Source organism: Anser anser (genome assembly GCF_964211835.1).
Source record: "Anser anser genome assembly, chromosome: Z".
Classification (NCBI taxonomy): Eukaryota; Metazoa; Chordata; class Aves; order Anseriformes; family Anatidae; genus Anser; species Anser anser.
In genome coordinates, this window is record NC_139723.1 from 85,729,227 (window position 1) to 85,753,197 (window position 23,971).

A 23,971-nucleotide genomic window follows, 5' to 3' on the forward strand; every position below is an offset into this window, starting at 1 on the left:
CGCTCACGGGTGGTGAAGTTGGATGAAAACTGAGCTACCCCAAAAACGTCTGAATCCAGTTTAAAAGTGCATCTTCAGGCTGATTTTTTTCAAAGGCTATACAGCTCTGCTGTCTCACAAACACTCTTAGCCTTAATAAAAAGACAAAATCACAAATCACTACAATCACCAAGTAGAGTCATTCCCCTGTAAAGTTTGCTCAAAGAAAAACAAATATCCAAAAACATAGCATAAACATAAGTGCAGCACAGTTATATATCATTAATTTCTCATATTTTCCTAAGAAAAAACTGCATCTCCAGTCTGACTGTGGCTTCATCTCAAAAGCTCCTGCCTTTTTGAAGTCTCAAATGCTCCTGAGCTGTATCTGTCTCTCCATAGATAATATTTAAATAAACAGAGAAAGCTTTTTTTTTTTTTTTGTGTAGTACTCAAATGGACCTCCACCTCTAAATCAACAGATAAAAGGAAAGTACAATTCTAGGATAACCTTCAGGAAAAAAAAAAAAAAAGGAAAAAAAAAGAAAAAGAAAAGGTGCAAGGAATTCTATTTAGAGCCATTTAAAGAACTGCCTGAAAACAAATGCACCCAATTCTTCAGGTCAGTAAACAGAACATGCTGGAGCAGGCAGTGAGTACGGGGGTTGCCATGTACGTTTAGGTACTAAATCCTTGATATTTCTGTTTTGGCATGCGATGCACTGGTGACAGCCCTCCACACAGCAGCGTGTGGGATTAGGAGAGTGTTTGCATGCATGTGCAATGAGCACTGTCAGGAACTTCCCCACAGGAGAAGTGATCCTCATTCCGAAAAATGAGATGTTCTTTAAAAATCAGGTCAACCCATTTCTTTTGTTCTTCCAACTGCAGATGCAGGTATATCAGGAAAGGACACTTTAAAAAACAACACCACACACACAAAAAAAACAAACAGAAAAGAAGCATTCTACATTCAGATAAATTTATACTTCTGCCATAAAACCTTTAATAGCAAACAGGGCATTTTCAACACAGAAATTGCCAAGGATCCCCACAACACTCCGTCACCATTACACGTTTTTACAGGACACTGGTCTATTTTACAATCTTATAATTATTTTCTTTGGAGATTTTTTTCACACGTTCAATTTCCAGGGACAACTTTTGCACAGAAGCACAGTAGAACAAGTCCGTAAGGGACTTTACTCTGAAAGCTGGTGTTTCAAGCCCTCTACCGAATATTTGCCAGTCAAACAAACAAAACGAAGACTTGCTATTGAAAATCCTCCCACAAACATTTTGACATCTAAATCAAGTGTTTTGAGTCTGCCTGGGAGCTAATTTGATTAATGGGCTGCTTGCTAGTTCACTTGGATGACAGTGTAGACACCAACTGAAGGACTGCAGCCTTGACAGTGTCACCGAAATAAAGGGCTGTGAATGAAAGCACGGTATTAGGTAATGAGCAACCCACGGCAGAATCCAACAGACCATAGAAAGCCTGACCCAAAGAAGCTGCCTCGCTTTAAAGAAATGGATATACAAACGCTGCTTCCAAATCAAAAGTCCACAATTCTCTTTCCTCATTTACCCCGTTAAAAGAACAATCAGTTGTGTGGTCGGTAGTAACATCATACCCCATGTGTAAGGCCTCATTTTCAAACAAGCTCCAGGTTATAGGACTATAAATACAAGGTTGCATACAAGGCGTCAGTTCCTCACACCGCAGCCTGTCGCCAGGCTGCCTGTGGCAATCTGCTTCTGAAACATCGATGTTGGGCTGTACACGAGCAGCAAGCTTCATTCTCTGTAAGCTCTGGGGTCGGAGGGTGCACACTGGAAAGGGTCACGTATTCACACGCAGTGCAGAGTTTCGTTTTCTGTAAGACGACGGAGTCGAGCTGGCTCGGCGGGCGCCACCTCCTTCAGCCAGAGTCCATCGTGAAGAGCTGGATGCTGCGAGGGTTCCAGTACAGGGCCACGGCCGAGTTGTACACCAGAGACCAAACGTAGGGGATGAAGAACTCTTCAGGCTGCTCCTCCTCTACGTACTTGAACTTGAGCTCTGGGAACTTCTGCAACAAGAAACAAAAGGCCGCTGAGGGGAGGCTCGCGTGTCTGTTTGCAAACATGCAGCCCACATACACGCTGAAGAAAGAGGCCTGGTGAAAAAAATAATGGAGGGAACTGAACCATTAGACCCAAAGGAAAATATTTACCATGAGGGATAAAGAGATCATTTATAGTTTCTTCTTTGAACTGCATGCTACACTGGCATATTGTACTCAGCCCTTTTACTGCTGGTCACACTCAATTTCCCTGTTAACAAAGACTAAATTTGTGAATCCTCTTGCACGTGTACAGCCCTGCTTAGTCCAGTATTCCCTGAAACGCGTTTTGCTATTAATTGTAACCAGCCCCTTAGCAGCAGAATCCTTTGGAGAGACCCTGAGAACAAACAGTCTGCGGTGTGCTGTGAGTAACAGCGTTAGGGCACGGTGACTTCTTCCCTCTAATTCCCCCAGACTTTCTGTACGCCAAGGTTTGAGGACAGAAACACCTCCTGACAGGGAGCACAGTGGGAAGCACCGTCAGGCTCCACGCACGGGTTCTGGCATCCCGGGTGCCCTTTCCAGTTTTGCTACAAGTTCCTCTTAGCTTTAGCAAGCCCTCGCCTCTGTGTCTTGGCTCCCCTGTGGCTGAGGAGCGCACAGAGTGACTCTAATGGCATTACTGTGTAATTAGGGGACAAAATCCTGCAAGCTCTTCAAGTGCACCGTGCCACGCACGCATCTCTTCCACCTCAGCCCTGAAGGCCGTCACCACAGTACCCGTGCACACAGGCATTATTTATTGCCCATCCGGGCAGGTACCTCCCTCTCCTGGACAACACAGGCTAGACAGTGTCATTTCCACAAAAGCCCTGTTTTTCAGTACCAGCTTTAAGCAAAGGATTTCCAGAACTAACACACGCCGAATGTGCCAGCCCAGCCTGCCCCAACTGGAGAGAGACGCTGCACGCTCAGCTTCCCATTTTCTCCCAATTCTTCCCTCCCAAAGGCACGTGTAACACAGAGGTGGTTTGGTGCAAAGCCACTGTGTTCACCCTTGGTACGTGCGTGCTTTGGGGAAAAGTGGAGCCTATTTTTGTGTTGTGCTATACAATCATTTTATCTATTTCTAAATGTTGCCTGTGTCAAGAGCTTGGCACGGTCTCAGATAAAAGCCGCATTACAATGATCACCGGGGTAAGATAAAACATGACCCATTTTATTATTTATAAGGCTGTGGCTAAGACTAAGAATAAACTCCATGGTGTGACATGATCAGAACAAGCACAGCAATGGCTAAGAAGCCTCTTTGCCCATTAATAATGAAGGGATGCCCTATCATCTTTCTCGAGTGTACTGTTTCCTCCTGCTAGGGCACAGGACTCTTCCGGCTGCAATGGTCTCCTTTGAAGGAGCACTTCTTGGCCACTTGGCTGTCAGGGTTATTTATCTAACCTTTACACGCCCAGGCTCTTTGTGTTCTTGGGAGTCACAAAACATGGAAACTATTCCACTCTTTCCTCGCGTCACTGCTGTTGTTAGAGCAGTTTGGTGCAAATACCAAGCGTACAATTATGCCCAGCCACAAAGCTGCCACCTGCATCGTGCTTTATGAGGAAGGCGTCTCCATGGGCAGCTTTTTCAGCTTCACTCAACCACAGACTTGGGTGACAATGTGTCATCTACCGTACTGACGAGGACATCGGTGTCACCTTGCAGCGTGCTCCCATGTTCTGCAGCTGCTGTGGTCTGGCTAACACTGGCACCCAGCTACACGGGGCCCGTTCTGGGCATTGGTGTGGCTGTTTTTGTTGTATTTGCTGCCTTCAGAAGGGGGGGCAGCTCATCCTTGTAACAGGCAGGGGGGTAGAAGGGCGGTATGGTTTCCATCACTAATATTTCTGCTTAAGGACCTGAGGCTGTTAGAGGACAAGGTTGTTAAAAGCACTTTTGCCTCTAAAAGTTCAAAGCCCAGAACCTCAAAGGTACATCAGCAAGTTTCATATCCTGTGTCAGACATGAGGCTTGTGGTACAGCAGCACTCCCACAGCCCTTTTGTGCCCCTACAACCTCTCTTGCCAAGTTTGCTTTGACCAGCCTGTTTATCCTTCCACATCATTTTGTTCCCTCACTTTTAGGTGTTCCTTCATTCATACTCACACCCAATGCTTAATTTCCTGTCTCCTAGTCTACCCCCTTCCCCAGCCCCACTCATATACCTCCATGGCCTCTCTTCAGCATATCTTTCTGTGTTGCAGTTGCCCACATTTTCTTCTTTTCCTCATCAGCCTTGTGAGACCCTCTGTCCCACTCCCAGTCCTCAAGCCTGACTTCCCCGTGACATCCCTCCTCTCAGGATGCCACGACTCTTTTGGCAGGTTAAGCCTCACTCCAACCAAACCTCATGTAGATTAAAAAAAAAAAACAAACAACAAAAAAACTGACATTCTACTCTGCTTATCCTCAGTGTAATCTTCCCCACTTCCCTCCTAAATGCTTCCTGACTTGTGGTCAGTGTAGACAGGAACATGTTCAGTTCAGCATTGCATCAGCAGAATGAATGGTTAAACCTCATGATTAAACCACTGTAACATTTCCTAGCAGAGAAAAGCCCTTACACAGCTGTCATTCTTCACCCCAAAGGTGGCTGCACGCCAGTACTGCAGCGTGCAGCAGTCCTTCTGGGAGGGAAGGGAAAAAAAGTGATTAAAGATGCTAATTTGACTTGAATTAAACACAGATAGCTTTTCTCACCTTCAAGGCCACCGACTATAGCTACTGTTTTTGCAGGTACTCAGGGTACAGCCTGGGACCATTCTGGACTCTCATGCAGCTTAACTAATGTCTTTAGCTTTAAAGCACGAAGTTACATCGCTGTATTAAAAATTCCAATAGCTGCATCTGAGATGCTCCGCTCTTATTATACCATCAGCTCTCTGCTGGAAGGACGGCATAAAATAAACCAGATAGCATTCACATTTTCAGGCAAGAACAGTCGTCCATTGATTTTATTATTAAGTCTCTTCAGACTGATCAATGTTGCCATCTACTGTGATCGTACCGTAGCAATTTAATAATCAATTTCAGATTAAAGACTGTAACTCACTGCGATCAGCCTGGACTCTCTCACATTCACCATATGCCTTGAACAGTCTGCAGTTTTATCTTGGGAATGCAGACAAGGATAATGAGATTTTTAAGGAGAGAGATAATATTTTCTGTCAGTGACTATATGCATTGCCATTTCATACACACAATTTCAAGGAGATCTCTATAAAAAGAAGGTAAGTAACGGCAGAAATGATCTTTTTTTTTTTTGACAGTCCACCTGAACAGTGGACCCAGGACAGCTCAATGCATTGCAAACAAGACATGGAGAATTTGCCTTCCAGGTTGGTAACTGAAACCCCACTTCTTTACATGACTGCAATGATCCCTGGCTGCATGGTGGCCATGTTTCCACATTCATTGAGAATGAGAAATCCTAGAGGTCCAGCACAGGGAGAACTTCTGTATCAGCATCAGTCTTGCAAGGTTTGGCAGTCATCCATTTTTTAAGATTAAAAAAAACTACCAATACCAAAATTTCATTTAGAATTGCTAGGGTGTTCAACTGAAAACAAAAATTGTTAATATTCAAAATCATCACATTTAAGTCACCTCAGAATGTTTCTGACTTAGCAGACTGACTTTAAAACAACTTATAACAGCAAGGGCTAAATACCACATAAAAAGTTTGACCAACACCATAAAGCTTTAAGATTTTTGACAGATGGTAGTTCAAGGAATGTTTAACTACAGCTCTGTGCCGTTTATATCTCCTGCACATTCTGCCTCGAAATGAGTGAGCCTTTGCCATGTGCTGCAGACATACAGGAGATGACACCAAATGAATGTTTTAGGAGAGCTGTAAAACAACAAGGTCACGGGAGTCTCAGAGCACTCCTGGAAACACTGCAGACAGCACTGGTGAGGCTTTCACCATCGAGCATGGCTGCTAACAAAATTCCCCAAGTGGCAAGTCAAAGCTGCAACGCAGAAAACCATTTTCTTCTGCTTTGCTGTTATCGTGTCCAGCTTCGTTCAGGAAAGGCATTTGCTCCCTAACTGGTGACACCTAAATGAACCTGATTTGTAGCACTTTCTGAAAAGAGGGACCACTCTAGGGCATCTTAAATGGTAGTCCTAATAATAGGGGAAAAGTCTTGGCATGCGATAAATCGCCTTCCTGTTTTTCCTTCACAGCCCTGTTCATTCAGCTGGATATGAATCATGGTGCTGAAAGATGCACACGTTCTTCACCACCCCTGTGCTTTGCTGTTTAAGTTTTTTAACTCATTGCCCTGACATAAATGGGTCCAGTGGAGCCATTACCTGCATTTCTGTTCAGTCATTACCAGAGGAGAGAGCCCCGGCCAGCTTAAAACAAACCAACCTGAGACATTACTTTAAACTTCAGAGCTGGAGGTAACACTAGGATTTGAGCTGCACAACTTAAATACAGACAACACTTATCAGCTCTGGGGAATCAACTTACCACAGCACCCTATCTTGTTTTCTTCTGCCAGACAAAGCAGAAGTCAGATTTAGTGGTTGGGACAGGGGTATAAACTAGACAGACCAAGAACTTTGCAGACTGTCTGCGCTGTCAATCATATGATTCGATGAAAAACCACAGGAAGTCCGATGAACAGATGCAGAACTGAACTGCAATAACTCCGCCACCACAAAAGTTCAACAACATCTTTTTTGCAGTTAACGATTAGGAAGATAGCATCACGGCCAGCCAACAGCACCTGGCATGGCTCCAGGCAACTCAGTGGCATTCGAGCTGGAAGACTTGAGCCATACATTAGAAAAAAAGTAAAAAAAATCCCCTTCCCTTCACAAATTAACCATCCGAGCTGCTGTTGGGCTGCAGTGTCACATCAGTGGGTGATCTCCAGTCAGATAACAGAAGCAATGGCAGATGGAGCTGCTTTAGGAGAGAGAGTGAATCTATGTCTTTGCTTGTTCGGTGATCTAGATATTTCACTGAATGAAAAGCAGAGCTATCAAAGAAAAGGGGCAGCTACTGTGGAAAGAAAGAAATCAAAGAGTTGGATTAACATAAAACTGGAGAATTCTCTTTTCCTCAAGTGCTTGGTTAGAAACACTTGTTTCTAGAACGGCAATTGAATATGAGTCAGTTTTTTCAAAAGCATGTGAAAGGTTTAGGAGAAAAATACCATTTCCAAAGGAGTCTTACACATTTGAGAGTCAAACAGACATTAACTTTCAACAAATCTGAAACTTCAAAGTCTTGCTGAAAATGGGATTTGTGTGCGTTTGAAAATCTTACCATGAGTCTTGTTTGGTAACCTAATGACATGCTGGCAAATTATGTTTCACATTGCTTCAGCTAAATATAGTAGCACTGCCTGGGGAGCATCTGCAGGATTGGACCTTATTAGCAATGTACACAAACTGGCTAAAAAAAACTAATCAAAAAAGCCCCTCAGATTCAGCACCACACCAGGTTTTCATTAGAGATGCCAAGCAAGGTTTAGTTTTACAACCTGCCTTGCACCGAAAGTACCAACCTGTATGGAGTTTGGGCAGAGGAGGAACAGTTGTATTTGTCTGCAAAATGCACAACACACCACTTTGAAATCTTGTCCCCAGAATCCCAATCTGTGTTAAATTAATGGCCAACGAAAAACAATACAACAGTCATGCCTGACCCCCTGCTCCTGGTACAAATACAAACATATGTATGTAAATATTTGCTATTTCTTTTTTATGTAAGTATTTAAGTGCTTTGACAGCACAGTTTATTGAATAACATTTTTCAGTATTTGTTCAAAGATACTTATAGAATTAATTTTTGCAATTATTTATTTTTTCCAGGGACAATAAGCTGTTTCTTTTTTTTTATTTTTCCTATTTTTCTTTGCATTAATAGTGCTTCTCTTTCACTTAAGACGAAAATCTACACGACTTCGGTGAAAAATCTGTACGGGCTACACCACACCTGCCTGATATCATCTCTGTATCTATCTCAGGCTTGAGGCACAGACAGACCAGTAGAAGATTACAGTGGGGAGACAAAGGAAGCAAACAGGAAATCTGCTAGACTAAGCAAGAACTGCACATTTTGTTCAAAGATCTGTGTAAGGAATAGGTGTGAATTTAAAGACAGAGAAGAAAGCAATGGCTTGAAGTGTGTCAGGAGGTTTTGAAGACGAAATAGAAAACAAGGTGACAAAAGAGGCTCAAAAAAAAAATCTATCCATTACCAAAATATTCTCAGTTTAAGGTATTATGTGAGCTGTAAGAGAAAATGGCATTTTTCACAGAGAGTAAAATCACTGAGCCAGATAAACCATACTCATCAGATGGGATACAACCTTCCCCAGCCAGGAGGACAGGGAAACTTTTCTACAGAGACACAACTGTTTTAGCAAGTTCAGATCATTGATACGCAATTTCTGTTTTCAGAGTGCTCAGAGAAAAGGTTTGCACAACTACAGAAGCATGAAAACACATGTTCATAAATGTGAACAGTGAATTTACACTGTAAGATGTGAACTACAAGAGAAATACACATGACTCTGTTGGAAGTTCAGCAATTACAATTTTTTATATGGAGTACTGAGAAGCCAGGTGGAAAAAAATCAACAAACCAGTTGTGCCTAGATGTTATTGGTAAAGACACAATGATTTAAAAAAGAAAAATATTTGCAGTAACCCTGCCAGGGCGTGAAGCTTTATGGAATACCACATTGCTAAAAAGAAAAGGTTGCACTTCTTTCTGGGGTAGGCTGGAGAACACTGACAGCTTTAAAGTCCTTCCAGAGAGTCAGAGACACATACACGCTTGTTTCTTTTTGTTATAGCTAGCAAATATTGCTGATAAATGCCAATAGCCCCAAATCATGTAATGGAAATTATTTTTGTCTTCATATAGAGTCTTTCATCCCTACAAATTCCAAAAGTGCTGTACAAATCCGCATTATTACTTGACAGCACATGGCAATGGCACCCCACGCTATCTGTAGAAAAAGGCTCGAAGTGAGAGTAGCACTCATCTACACAAAGACTACATACAGTTGACTCCAGCGGCACTGTAAAAGAACGAGAGGGTTTGGGAAGACCATGCCTGCTTACAAACTTGTACAGACAGCCTTATGCTTCTGTCATGGGGTGCTAAGCTGCTCAAGGATGGGGCCAGGTACCCACTACAGGCTGCCCTCTGTCTACCTCTGAAGCAGCTGGCTCTGGGCTACTCCTAGCCAGGACAGAAAATAAACCCGCAAACCCGTCTGGAAACGTACCACCTGAACAGCTGATCCAGAGAAAATCTCTTACGTGGTTCTTTTGAGAAATCATGGGGATCCATGCTCGGTTTGAGGGATATTGGCCTACCTGAGCAAGCTTCAGAACGGGAAGAAAATATTACAAAGAGATGAAAGACCAGAGCAGGAACTGCGCTGGGGTAAGCACTGTTAACCTCTACATCACATCGTGTTACATCTATATAATCACAACCACACTGTCACATTTCCAGCATGAGGAATGTCAGTGGGTTACACCTGCGAGAGCCGATGGGTTTATTGTTAGAATTACAATTTGTTTGCCATGTCAGGATTGTTCTGCATACCATGTTGGCTAGATGAACACAGATCTTTTCAGACCTTTCCCAGGATGACAGCTCAAAAGCTCCGAGTCAGGCATGCCCGAGCTGTGACTTGCTGCCAGACCAGAGAGAGAGACAGGGAACTGCAACAGAACATTACGTGGCTGTTTGCAACACTGCAGAAAGCACAATAGATGCTGGCTTTGTCAAATGACAAGAAAAAAAGGACTAGAGAATGATAAATGCAGTTACACTTAAAGCTTGAATTTACAGGTATGATGTGCAGGTGAAGTACTATCAACCAAAAAAATACAACTTTTCTCCACTTCAGGACTTGATCTGAAACAATAAAAAATACTTGTGAAAAGTACAGAGGCCTTCTGGAGGACAGAAGACAGGCAAATTTATCTGAGCAAAAAATGAGTCACCTCAAAGTGATGGTAGGTAAAAATGAGGAACGTTTTCAAAATTGAAATAAAAAAATAACCAAGAAAAGATTTAAATGCATGTAGTGCAGAAAGCTACTAGCACAACTCACAGAAATGGTTCTAGTGCCTGACCTTGCTGGAGCATTTCTGATCCTGTTATGTACACACACTGACTACTCAGATAAATAAGTAAAATCCTTTGTGTGCTTTTGAATTTAGGGAATTAAAATCTGAAAACCAGAATAATCCCTGGACCCATTTCTCACTTGCATCAAAGGGCACATTGCACATCGTCAGTCTCCCTCCTGCACAAGTGGGGATGAACCAATCTACTACGAGAGAAAACTTGTATTGATATGAAGTGGATGTATCGTTTCCCTCCACAGGATTTGCAGAGGATGCACACTTCATAACAGCAGACACTATTTTTAACAGTGCTAAGGAAGATGCGAATGAGTTTAAGCTCTGACTTCCTGCGTTTCAGCTCACAACCCATCCTTCTCTAGAATGCTGTGCAAAGCTTTACAGAGCGGTAAAAAACGGTATGTTCGTAACGAGTATTTTTGTTCAAGCCTTAATTCATCTAGAAATCACTCGTTCATTGCCAACTTTATATAGGTTTGCACGGTTGCTAAGAAAAGACGGATTAAAGGTTACGAGGTTCAGTTTTGGACACTTTATTTTGCTACAACTCGCTATCAAGACAATGATGCTTCAGCAGTTCCCTCAAGGAAGGGCTTGGATAGGCAGGAATACTCAGAATTAAACCCTGTGACATTATAAAGCGCCCCCCCCAGCGCCCAATCCATTATCTTCCCAAACAGAACAGATTCCAGGCTGAATTTCCTTCCAGAATTTTGTGAATGAGACAGTTCAAAATCCGCCACTTTTCAAGTGCGCTGAACATAAACTATAAACAAAGAAATTGGCTTTGATAACTCTGTTGGGAACCTCTCATTCACTTTTGCATATTGTGCACGTCAGGAGGAATAAAAAATTGACTGAAATTTGACTGAAAGTTTTGAATTGAGCAAAAACTGAAGTTGTCCTAAGTCTGTATGCGCACTGTTTGGATCACAGCGCCAAACACGGAAAATATTAAAGTTTAACAAGCAAGTGAAGGCGGGGAAGAGATGTTGTGTGCAGTAAGAGGAACTATGAGGAAGCAGGATATCTGGACCACTACAGCAAGCTCACGGTGCCTTCAGAGCCCCAGCTTCACCTAGTCAGTGGGGAAACCTAACGCAGCGGGCTTACACAAAACAAAAAAGGGCTTTCTATGGTAGAGGACTTGCCAAAGATCAAAAGAATTTCTGCCATACAATCTGATCATTTGCTGTGAAAGCATATTTGATGATTGTTTTTCGTACTTGCAGAGAAAAGAATGTGTGGAGAGTACACTTTCAGAGGAGTGTGCAAAACACACGACAGCTGGCACAAAGTCCAAGTGCTTCCCCAGAGCTGGAGGCAGAAGCCTCCCCTTCGGCGCACGCAGCCTATTTGTGCAGCCTGTGCTCGGGGTCTGCCGCGGCACTGGTGAACACACAGCCCAGAGGGGGGTGAAGTGGGGGTGGAAAAGGCAAAGTCTTCTCTTCTAGCTAACAAGAGGAGCCTGCTGGGTAAAGACAGCAGAGAATAAATCGTGTATCTGGGTTACGAAGTCTGTTTCGATCTCTACATAAAAGAGAGATCTATATTCCCCTGATCGAACATTTTCTAAAGCAAAAATAATACTATAAATGCCAACCAATATTCCGCTTGTCAAGTCAGAGAACTATCTACTAATTATGTTCTGGGAAGTGAATTGCATGCTTTTAGTCTAATTGGTATAATTCATTAAAATTTTCAGGTGAGCTTTTCTTCACTGTTAAAATTTTAAAAGGGCCTATGAAGCATATGAACAACAGAAAGTTTGGAAACAGTGATTGTGCTGAATAATTAGTATATACTACTATGTGTAGCTAAATACTGAAAGACATGGTAGATCTACTGCACACAAATCCTGGAGTTAATCATACTTTTAAAATTTCTAGCAGCGACTGCTACTGTCTCAGTCACAGCAGCTGTTTTGATTTTGATAGGAGACTAGCCTAAAATACAAGGAATGTTGTTTATCGTGGAAATGCTTTTTGCTCCAGATAACATCACTGAAGCTTGCTCCACCTAAGCTAACGCAGAGCCCCATCATCCTGCTCTTCCTCCACCAAGAGATGTTCCACTGCAGCAACAAAACCCAGCTCAACCTCTCACTGCTGCCTGACCTCCTCTACTCCCACAGAAAAACCCAGCAGTTGTGCAAATGAAACTGCCACCGCCTGTGCCAGAGACATGCAATCAGCAAAGCAAAATAAGCTCAGGGTGTTTGGTACAACTCTAGCAATGAAGGAAATGATTAATCTTCAAGAACATGACCCACATTTTTGTGTTTCTGTAACACAGCAGAGCAAGCACTCTGTATGGCTGCAGGAGGGACTGGTCTCAGGTGCCCTTGTCTGGGCAGTGAATAAATTCTGACCCAGCTTTTTTCACCTTTCTGATATGTAAAGGTTATTATTTTCTCACCGTTCCACAGGAATTGTCATGCCAGGGTTAGGGTTTTTCTTCCCCAGCCCTGGGAAAAGAGCAGAAAACTCCTCCAGCCACCCTGGTGAACAGTCAGCAACCACCTATGAGGTCTCCAGCGTGGGTTTTCCTCTTGCTGTTCTCCAGGCTCCAAGATGGGAAGAAAGGGACTGAAGCATGCTGACAGCAAAAACCGCACTAATTTCATAGTTAAAGGATTTTCCTTTTGGAAACTACCTACACGAGCCTTCTGTGCTGCTCTAATGCAGTCTTGGGATTACCCAGTTCAAGCACGAAGGCAGAAGACCAAGAGGTCAAAACGCTGCTTTTGCCCACCAGTTTCTCCCAACCAAAAGTCAGTGTTACTACAATGTCACATTTGTTTGTTTTCTCCTTCAGTTGCGTAGAACATATTCCCCGAACACAAAAGGTGGCAGGAGAAGAGCACAGTGATTCAGTTTGCATATTTTTCCAGTGATGAGGTCCCAGACATGCTTTCACTGGAAATTGGTGCAATGCTGCAGCATCATCCAAAACAACCCACCAAGCCAAAAAGAACATTACTTCGGACAACTGGGACCAAGCTGCTCTCTGTTATCACTGTACAGGGGTCCAAAACAGCGCACAGGCTTTGGCTCTGTGCCCCAGACAGGGAAACGCAACCCTCAGCCCCTCTCTACCAGCTCTGTTTAACACACTGCTTCAATTCGCCTCGTCGATGTTGACATTTACAATAGATCCGCTTGTGCAGAGGGCTCCTTGCAGCTCTTTTTACGAGGTTTTGCTTTTACATAATAGCAGCCACAAAGACGAAGCCAGAGCCGACATCCTCCTCCCGTCCCTCCCACCATGCATGTCGGCGGTGCGGCACGCCAAGCCCAAACATCCTCTCCCCACCCGCCAGCAGCTCCGAGCACAGCGTGTGCCGGGGGAAGACGCTTGAAGGAAGACCTCCTTTTGATTTCGTACATTTTAATCTGGGAGAGCCAGACCTGTAAATATTACAAAATGATAACAATTACTTAAGAACAGAGGCAGACTCGCTGTCACCAACTGTTAACTCCCAGATCAGGGCAGCCTAGGAAGCGGACCCTTATCTGCCCGATGTTCAGGACATGCTGACTAACGCCCCTATTGAGTCTGCAGACCTTTGGCTCTCTAATCTCTGTGAACTGGAAAATGCACACCACGACGGACGTACTCCCTTCTTAAGTATTTCAAGCCTCAGCAAACAGACAATTGTGCCGTGAGATGAGCAGCGCTGCCCACTACACGCAGGAAATCAAATTTGTTTGTCTTGAGGAGCGAAACATAAAATGACAGTAAGACCTCTCCAACCTTCACACGTAGTGCCAGACTGAAGCCTTATCTTGCTGGGACTCTGAGCTGAGGAACCTGTGCCAAATGTGAGCGTTTACGTGGGGTTTTAATGTTCTTTATCTTGCAGATGTGGACTTTGCAGCTTTTTTTTTTTTTTTCTTTTGATTTGCCCTAATGCTGAAAGCCCTGTGAAGATGGATCCAAGCCAGGGGGGCTTAAACTGACCTCAACACATATCTGGGGTGTCATTTCTTAAATGGATTTTTAGGTCATGATAGCATATTCAAATTAGCTACTGGAAACAAGCCTTTATCAATGACAGAGGCAAGCAGAGTGTAGGAGGGCAAAGGGAAAGATAACCAATGAGTGAGGATGAGAATTGCTGAGGTGGAGGACAGCTTCATGGGTCTCGCAGCTGGGCAGCTGCACGTCTCTTCGCTGGCCACAACCAAAAAGGGACCTGCGTGCCTGGTGTCATCCTGTGGCTATGGGTTTGGAAAGCAGCACTTTCACGTAGTGAAACTATTATTTTTAATGCAAACAATCACCTCAGACTGAAAATGGGTCTTAAGCGAACTGCTCATTCACTTTGGTAATAACGCACGAGAATCATTTGTGTTTTCTGTTTGACTATGCTTCAGATGCAGTATTTCAGTACCTGCCTGCCTCCACTGAATTTAACTGTATTAAGACCTCCCAGTCAGCTCAAGATCATCTTTAGGACGTGAAGAAAACAGTTCTAGAGATTCTCCACCTCAGGCTGGGGAATTCTAACATTTACTCGTAAATGCTATTACGGCCCTTTGTTATTGAACATATCTGCCCCCTTCCTCTCTGTGGGTCAAGATCGTTACCTCTGGTGACAACAACCGGTCTTGGTACAGAAGGACAGAGCCCGTCTAAACTTGATGGGAAAGATAAGCAAGAGGAATTCAAATACAGTTTTGCTGCCTGATTCTGAGCTCAGAGTTAGAGCCACCACTCGGACCTCAGGGTCCTCGCATTAAGGACAACATGTGAGCGTAAGGGCTGTACTCTTGTCCCGCTCCACTCCTTATGTCCAAAATTTCCTGCTCTGGTGTGGAGCCCTGGTTGTTCACACAGCCAGCAGACCTGTCTTCAGGAAGCTATCTGATACAAGCCTCTGGCTTCCTATCAGCAAAAACCAGTCCTTGCTGGGGTTAGTGATACCCAACACGCTGCAGCAAAGGAAGGGAAATCTTCCTCCTGGAGCCTCCGGATGCTGCTGCAGCATTATCTAGCTGCAGCACGTGCACAGCGTATACTCTGATGGTGCTAGGAAATTCTCACACCCCAATGCTGTGCTGGCTGCCCTCAAGCCATGCCCAGCCCAATAGCCACAGGTTGATTGCTCTTGCCATAGTTTAAACGATTTTTGTGACAAAGGAGCTAGCATGAATTACTGAGCTGGCATGCAGACAGTAGATGCGATGTGTCCTGCAGGACTCCCTGTCTTTCCCCATCTCCCTGGTTACAACACCCATGGCTGGAAACACTTTGCACCTACCTGGAGTGCTAGTGTAGTCATAAAGTGTAATGAGAGAAGCTAACAGGCTGGCACTTGGGTAGAAGAGAGTATAGCAGGGTTTGCTAGGGTCAGGAGACAACATGAGGCCATGGTCAAGAAGATCGGCACCTTGTTTGCAAGCTCAACAGCTTGTGGGTTGAGCGTTACCATAAACCCAAACCAAATCCATGTGAATTCAAGATGCAATGCAATCATCTCACACTACATAACTATACAGCTACCAGAAAGCCATGGTGACCTAAACCATGCCCTCTCAGTTCCAACAGCAGAGCCCTCGAGGGTGATGCAGATATACGTGAGAAATCCGCCACTTGGCCAGGAAAAGGCCATCTAAAGCACCAATCATTCCAAGCAGGAACAAACAGCCTGTAAATCAACTGGATAGAAGCATTGCAACTTGTACCAAAGGTTGTGACAAAATTAAACTCCATATGGGAATGCAGTTGAGGCAGCTATCAGCTGACGAAGTACATTTCTTCCTCATTCTCACTTCTTGGTGTAGTTGCTGTAAACATTCAAGACATTTCTCTAATTTATGCATTTAATTATAAGATATCTATAACATTCATGCTGTTTACATTTAACCCAACATTGCAATGAAAGCTGTAATTTTGCCTAGGATTTATATTCTGTACTCAAAATTTATTTTGATTCCTTGAGTTAAACATACACACAGAAGTGAAAATGTGTCAAATCATGAAAATGGAAAAGATTATACTCCATTATCTGGTTCATCTGTCAACCAGGGCAGAAATCTTCTGAGGATTGTTTTTCTCAATCTGCCACATGTTATAGAAAGTTAATTTAAAAGACTAATTCAGAAGAGACAGCTAAACCTTACAAGCGGATGAGCAATAGGACTGGTATAATTGGAATTTGGTTACATGATGTCTTCTCTCCCTATCTTGCTTTCAGTCGTTCATAAATCTCCAAGTCTTGCACCTTCTAGGATAAAATTTTAGAACTTGGCCTCCATCACATTATCTTTGTGTATGTATTTAGATATAAATACAAGAGAGGTTAATCCTTTCCTTAATCAGAAAAATGGGTTTAGCATTAAAGAAAGCAGTAAGTTCATTTCACATGCAACTTTTTTTTTCCTCCCAGCTACCTCGCTGGTACTGAAGGTTTGCACTAGAAAATGAACACATGGGTTGGAAATAGCTCTCAACCAAGGAGTAAAAATGTCAGAGCATTTCAGCATAATTTTAGTTTGCTTTGACCAAAGTTGCAAGATATTTGGAAACAACACGTCATGCACATGCAGCGCATTTGGCACTGGACTTTTCATTATACTAACAACATATGCAACTAAGTAAGGAAGGCTGCACAACACATGCTAAGCAGATTTAGTCACGGTGAAAAATGTAATAAAAGTATAGAGTACATAGGGTGGCTTTCTATGGTATGTAGGAGGATAAGGGAAACTTGGGAAACGTTACTTAGCCTGGATAAACGTATAGCTCCTAAGTTAATACGGGATGGGCTCTGGCTCAGAGCCCTCCTGTAACACGCACTGGACGGGGAGTTATGGGCTGCTCAGTGAGCGCGCTGGGCTCCTGCCAAGCTGCTGCAAAGCCAGCAAAGCTCTGCAGCTCTGGACAGGGAAGCTCCTCTACGTTCCCTTTCAAAAAACGGGATCATCCTTGAAGGTTAACAGAGTTCAAATCATATGGCAGACAAGCGGTTAGCAGAATTGAAGCAGCTTTGAGAAACACACACGCAAAACATTGTTTACCCGTGTCAGAGATCTGTTACTAGGGGAAGCTGCTTGGAAGGTTTCGCGCTGTTTTCCCATTCTCTGGTTTCCTCAGTGTTTTCTTTCTGCCTAACATTTTACACTTTGAATTCTTGTAGTAGCTTCTTTAAACCAATGGCTCATCAAATCAACCGATTTAATGTAGGTGGTGACAAACAACCAGAAAGACAGAAGCATGTTTCACGTTTTACAACCTGTGCAAGGTTCAAACCCTTCAGCTCAAAGTCCCTACAGGAGCTTGTTCTTCCTATACAGAGAATGACCCTATCTCTATACAAGCCACTGAAATACTAAATTTAGGGCATATTTATTTATGTTAAATTGCACAGCTAAATCAATACCAAAGTAGATGCATTGGCAGGCAATGCATCTCAAGAACTCACATGGAAAAAATCAGATTCTGTGGCTACGTTCACTTCCAGTCTTGTTGGGTATTTCACAGGGCAACGGAAGGCCTAGACTAGACTTCGGTTGTGCATAGAGAAATATTTGATTTATCTCCTTTAGTAATTCATGTTCCTTTTAGTGACTGGAGTTTGTATGTCATCTCCTGACCCTTCCCCTCCACAAAGTTTGCAGAGCACCTAACATCAGGCCTCACATTTATCACCGGCAATGCCTTTGCAAAGACTCTGCCATCTGGAGAGCAGCAGGAAGGAAAACATCCCTCATCCTGGGTGATAATAGGAAAATAGTACCAATTTACCACTTTTTTCTCCCCCCACTCAAAAATTCCTAGCAGTGCTGGTTCCTGCTGGCTCCTGGGTAAGAACTGCTTGGGGCATCTTTCACAGGACATGAAATTAAGACACTGAGCTGCCCCTTTCACAATGACTACACCACCAGCAAAGCACAACCATACACTTCTGATTCAAGGAAGGAGAAAATTGTTCCAATGTACTTCCCTTGTGTCACGATACAGAAATATTTTTCTGCTCCCTACAGGATGCCCAAAGAACTACATATTTCTTGTTGAAGATCCACATTTCGGTATCTGAATATTTTCAGACAACAGCAACTTTGTATTTGGTGCTCTATTCCAGGAGACCAGCCAAATGTTAACTGCTAGTTAAGAGGACACCAGCCTTGAGAGTATCACTGCTGCTTGTTCTTTATCGCTGGTTGTACTTCCCTTCATTCTCCCTTCTCTGTTTTTATCGCTGGGTGTGAGAGGATGCTAACTATACCGTTAGCAAATGCTGAATAACAAATTCTATGCTATCTGTGCTCTTCTTCCCCAGGCTACTTGTTGAACAGCTCTTTCACCCAATTTTTTTGTTATTACGATCTTTAATGCCGAACATGAGCAAACAACTTGCTTATTACCTGACCAAATGACACGTTTAAAAATCCTGATAACTGACCCTCCACCTTCTTCTGTTTTGCCCAGACCCCAGTTCTGCTCTTGTTCAGGTTCAAAGGAATTCTTAGTTTTGCAACATCCATAGTTTCCTGATGGCCTAATCCTGCGTCAGAAAATACAAAATAGAAAAACAAAATCAAAACAAAAAACAACCCCCCCAAAAAAACAAACAAAAACCCACACTACACTTTAATAACTGTTCTTATGGGACACTATTCCATCTTCTAAAGCCTCTACATGTAACTGCATGAATTCTCATCTGTTGCCTTAATGGGAAGCAGTTAATTACAATCCACAAGCTGCCACAGGCAAGGCTGAGACATTAATCAGCTCGGCTGCTTACAGGACTGTAACTGCAGCTACAGTTCTGCATAGCAGTGAATGGAGTAAAACCAGGTGACTGCCACATTAAGACTATCACAGGAGAAACACACTGGGGAACAGCTGCACATGGCAGAAAATTCTTGCAATGCTTTTTTCCCTACTCCTACGATGGTTTACTTTCCCCTTCTATGTTCTCGGTTTGAAGGATTAGCCTCAGAATCACTTATACATACGTTTCTCCTGCCTGCCTAGAGAGGACCTTGTCCTCTGAACATTTTAGTTTGTTCTCAAAAGTGGTTTTGGATAACCAAAACTCTGGCCAGACTTCCGTGTAAAGCTGACTTGCACAGCAAAATTATTGAATATCTCTTCTGAAGCAGCTATGGTAACTCCAGAATAAGGTGATTTCATTCCAGTGTAATTGTTCTATTTTGTGAAGAAAGCAATTACTCTGGAATGAAATGACTGAATTCAGAATGCAGCTTCCAGAAGGTAACTGGGAGAGTTTTCAGGGGTGGAGGGGACAGACTTTAAGCCTCCATGTAAATATTAGTCTCCATGTAGACAACAGCTTGGGAATAGGAGTGTCCTGAGCTAGCCCACCCTTCATCTTCGTCTTGGCCAATGCACCTCATTCCTGAACTGCAGAATCACTGTTACTCAAGTCACTCACCCAACGCACCACCCTCCCAAGCTACCTCGTCTGGTTGTGCAATACCCAGTTCTTGCTGTATTCCTTCATCTCTGGACAAAATTCACTTCTCTGGATTCCAGTACGATAATCAAAGTCCCATGTATGAATAGGAAACATATTCCCTACAGAACTGCGATCAAACTGCTAGCAAAATGTAAGAAGGCAATCAAAATACATAGAATATTGGATTAAACAAAAATAAATCTGCCACCATAATGCTGAAAACCCTACATGTAAGGTTTTCCTATATTTGCATTTAAAACACTATGATAACCTGATACCACAAATTACTCTGTTTTCAGCCAGTCATTTATCTGGTTGGCATTAATGAAAATGAAGATCTTATGCAAGGGTTGAAGAAAGAAACTGCTTGGAGCCTTCCATGATGGTAATAACGGTCTTTGGGGGACCATGACAGGTTCATTGATGTTTCCACATGTAAAGCAAGAGTGTATTTTGAGTGCTGGTGCCTATGGATGCCACCCCTTTGGCATTCATCATCAGTAGCTTCTCAATGATAGACAGGATGGATCTTCAGGTGAGCACAGCCCTTCGCAACCTCCTAGATTCCCTGGTTCAGAATGGAAAGGGCCAATGTTCTGAGGCTCTCAGTAGCATATATGTTATGCTAGTTAAAAATGTCTTTTTCTAGGGAAAATCATACCACAAAAAAAAAAAAAAAGGCAAGGAATGCTAATTTTGTAATATTTTTTAAGTTAACAGACTTTAGCTGCAGACACAGCTTTGAAAGCATCTAATTTCTTTGAGTCTTAATTATGTCAGCAGTGAGGCCAAATCATCTACTTACCTTCTTCTGAAACGGCTTAGCCTTGCAGGGTACAGGCTATGAACAGTGTCCCTTGCTGGCATCAGCCACATGCTGATCCCGCGATACCAACCAAGTCTCAGTGAATGGCAGACTTACATGGCCCTTTCATAGGTTGCAGACAAGCTGTTTTCAGCAACTTTTTGTTTATAGACAAAGGATCCAAAATTGTAACAAAGCTAAATGAGCTAAGGGACCTCTAAATATTTTCATAGTGATCCATTCTAAACAAAAAGGGGAAAGAACTCTGATAACAGAGCGCAAAAATTCTATTTACAGGAACTTCGTATAAGAAGCAATGAAATTAAGTAAAGCTGTATTACTTGCTACTGCTATCAATTAATGCAGCAACCACTTCCAGACGTAATAATTACCATATGTGCACTGTGCTTTACCTCTGGGCTTATTAATTTCATACACAGGAGGTTACAACTATTGATTGCATTAAAACATATTGATATGTTACAATAGAAATGCTCCCGCTGCAACGCATCATTGCACAAACTGAAATGATTCAAGTGATACAGAAACAGCCATCTGTACCCATCATCAGACAACTTGCTAATGGTCATTTCTCCATCCACTCTTAAGCACACAAACACAGTGTTGCAACAGAAGAATGACAGCAACTAGCTCAGCTGCTTAGGGACAAAGCTTATAGGGTTTAAGAGACAGATGCTGACCACTGGCTAAATGCAAAATCAATAGGAGTATCTGTCAATATAAATAAATTGTGCTTATTTCTCACTGCAATCTGCCCCACTGAAGATTCATCCACACAGAAGCGATTGCCAGCCACTACTCTGTGAACTTCAGTCTCCAGAAAACACGCGTTTGAAAGCTATCACTTGTTTTCAGGATTTTAAAATGTGTGCTTGATTTTTGAAGTTGGCTGAAAACTAGATCTATAACAAAAGATAATGACATCCAAATAGTAACTAAAAAAGCAGTGTCTGGCTTGCCCCTGCCCCCAGTCCAGCATCAGCCAACTGGGTTTCTAAGTACCTGCAAACACAGCAGTATATTCAGAAACAACTGCACCCTGCTTGCACTTGTTTTTTGTTGTCATCTCATCAGCATAATTAAAAATGTATTTCTACTCAATTCTGGTTAAGCTTTTATAAATTATACAACCTAGTTTAAAACATCCCTGTAAACAACAAAGCATTATTTGTATTTTTAATAAATCTTAATGTTCCCTCTTCATCTTTAGAACATAAATTTCAAGCTAGAACGCACTGAATTCACTGGGTAAATCTCATATTAAAATGATTCAATTGTCCTAACGTAATATTTAAAACCAGTGGCAACTGTGATGCATTTAACAGGCAAAATTATCAAGTTCACTTCATTGGTAAAACATTCATATAGGGAGAATGCATGTCAGCAATTTCCAGAAACCTTTAAAAGTTAGAACGAACCTGGCTTCTTCTTAGCAAAAGCAATAAAGCTGCTAACAAGTATAAACAGTTAATGTGTTCTTACTACTTCTGAAAGTAGGAACAAACCAGATTTCGTCAGTGAGGTTTGGCAACGTGAGAAATCCTGTAACCAATTTCATTTCCTGATAAATGAACGGTCCACAGGGGAAAGTCAGCCAGAGGGTTTCGGAACTGTCAAGTGCTCAGACATGACTGAGAGGCTCCTGGAAGGAGCCAGACTGTCTATTGCTTATCGCTGCCGAGCCAAACGGCACCATGCGAACGCCGGGACTGCCAGACTCCATTTAGAGCTTGGGCTGAAGCGCAACGTGATAGCGCTCCATAAACATGTGGGATCCCCTTAAAAATAAAACAGCTCGAGCACACTTCTTATATTATGCTTTAAGCAACCGAGCTGAAAACACATGGCTGTATAAAACACGTGTTGGTATGTAACTTTTAACTGTCTGTGTTGTTTATGCGTTTTAGAGCCAAGTCCGAGGAGTGACTTTGTATTCAGCAGTTTAGAGTCTTCCCCACCCTCCTCACAGGAAAAAATCCAAATACAGAAGAATAAATCATTCATTATTGGAGATATTTTGGCAATAGCAAGGCTGCGAAGGATGCATTTTCAATGGGAACTATAGGCTGCGTTGCTTGGAAAGCTGAACGCCAATTTCACAATTTGCAGATTCCTGCTTTTAAACTAACAAGTGATTTTTGAAAAGTTATCCTCATAAATGCGACTGGTAATTTTACTGAATGTTAACAGTAAGTATCAGAACTAATTGCAAGATGACAAATATGCTTCAATATATCAGAAAATCACAGCTGAGTTCAAGATCCTTCTTCTAATACAGAGTTAACCTGAATGTTTGTTCACTTTTATATTATTACAAATTGATTCACAACCCAAACATTTTTACAGGAAATTCAAGTAGCTTGACACACAGAGATTTGAACTTTTAAAAGTCTAAAGTTTGAGCTTGTAAAAAAATATTGCCAGTCTGATGACCCCTGAAGGGAAGATAAAAGGAAAAAATAGCTCAAATAATAACTTCAGGCCCTTCATTACAAAAATCCTGGGTAACTTTTCAAGTGGCTTGCAGGCTTATAATAGCAACAATGTCTGTAATTGATTAGCTACACCAGCACAAACAGATGTCACAGTGACAGTGAGGAAGTACTGTTGGTTCTAGAGTTTACTGGGAAGTAGAACATAATTTTACTGAAAAATAAAATATCTAAAAAGGAAGTCAGGGAAGCTAAAGAAATATTATGCTTGTTCTCAACTGGAGTGTCTGAATGCATTTTTATTGCATCTTCTGTTTCTCTGCAAAGCCTGGGACAAATTCTTTCTTGCTCCCAAGGAAAATGCTGCTCATTTGACTCATTCTACTCTTTATCACTATACCATGACATTACTGGGATCTTTGATGTGCTGTGCTTAAGGCTCAGACTGATAAACACAAGCTAACAACATCGAAAAAGAAAGTTCTTTATGTTAACTATCTACCCAGGTCTGTAAACAAGACGCATGGCCTTGGAGGAATACCAGAGCATGACTCCAGACACACCAAGGTCTAAGCTTAGAGCAAATAAGCTCCAGTAGCCCAGTTCCTGTTGCTCCTTCTGTGACTTTACTTGTGTTATTTAACGCACACTTCGGATCCCAAATGAGAGAAGCAATGAGAATACCTGAAAGGGACATGAAGAGCATCAGTTATTCCTTCAGAGCATTTTCATAGTAACAGTACCACCCTCTTTGAAAATATCAGTGATACTTTTGGTCTACTACTATGCTTTTACCTTATGTTGCAACAGCCCCTCCCTCCCCCCGATCACAGAACGAGCAAGAAAAACTATGGCAGAAAAACTGCCTGTTCTTCTCTCCTCAGGTGGTGGCATGGAAATGGAGGGGATGCTGCAGGTTACGGTATACCACAGACCGGCTGACCTAAGTGAAGACCGGCACTGTAGCATTAATGTTTATATACTACTACTAAGATAACAAATGAAAGCACAATGAAGGGATTTAGACATCAGTGTCTTATTTCAATAATAGCCAGTAAAAAAG

The 23,971-nt window shown here is 42.5% G+C and overlaps 1 protein-coding gene across 10 annotated transcripts in view; it reads right to left on the minus strand.

The window, feature by feature from the left end:
* Positions 1-961: 961 nt before the first annotated feature.
* Positions 962-23,971, minus strand: part of LOC310890191 (dymeclin) — a 205,751-nt gene continuing 182,741 nt past the window's right edge. For 9 of the 10 annotated variants that reach the window (XM_083818890.1, XM_083818897.1, XM_083818891.1 and 6 more), the window contains one exon: positions 962-2,054. In XM_083818890.1, coding sequence (XP_083675016.1) covers positions 1,905-2,054 — 150 coding nt within the window. In that variant the 3' untranslated portion in view covers positions 962-1,904. The other variant, XM_083818895.1, reaches the window with a different exon arrangement.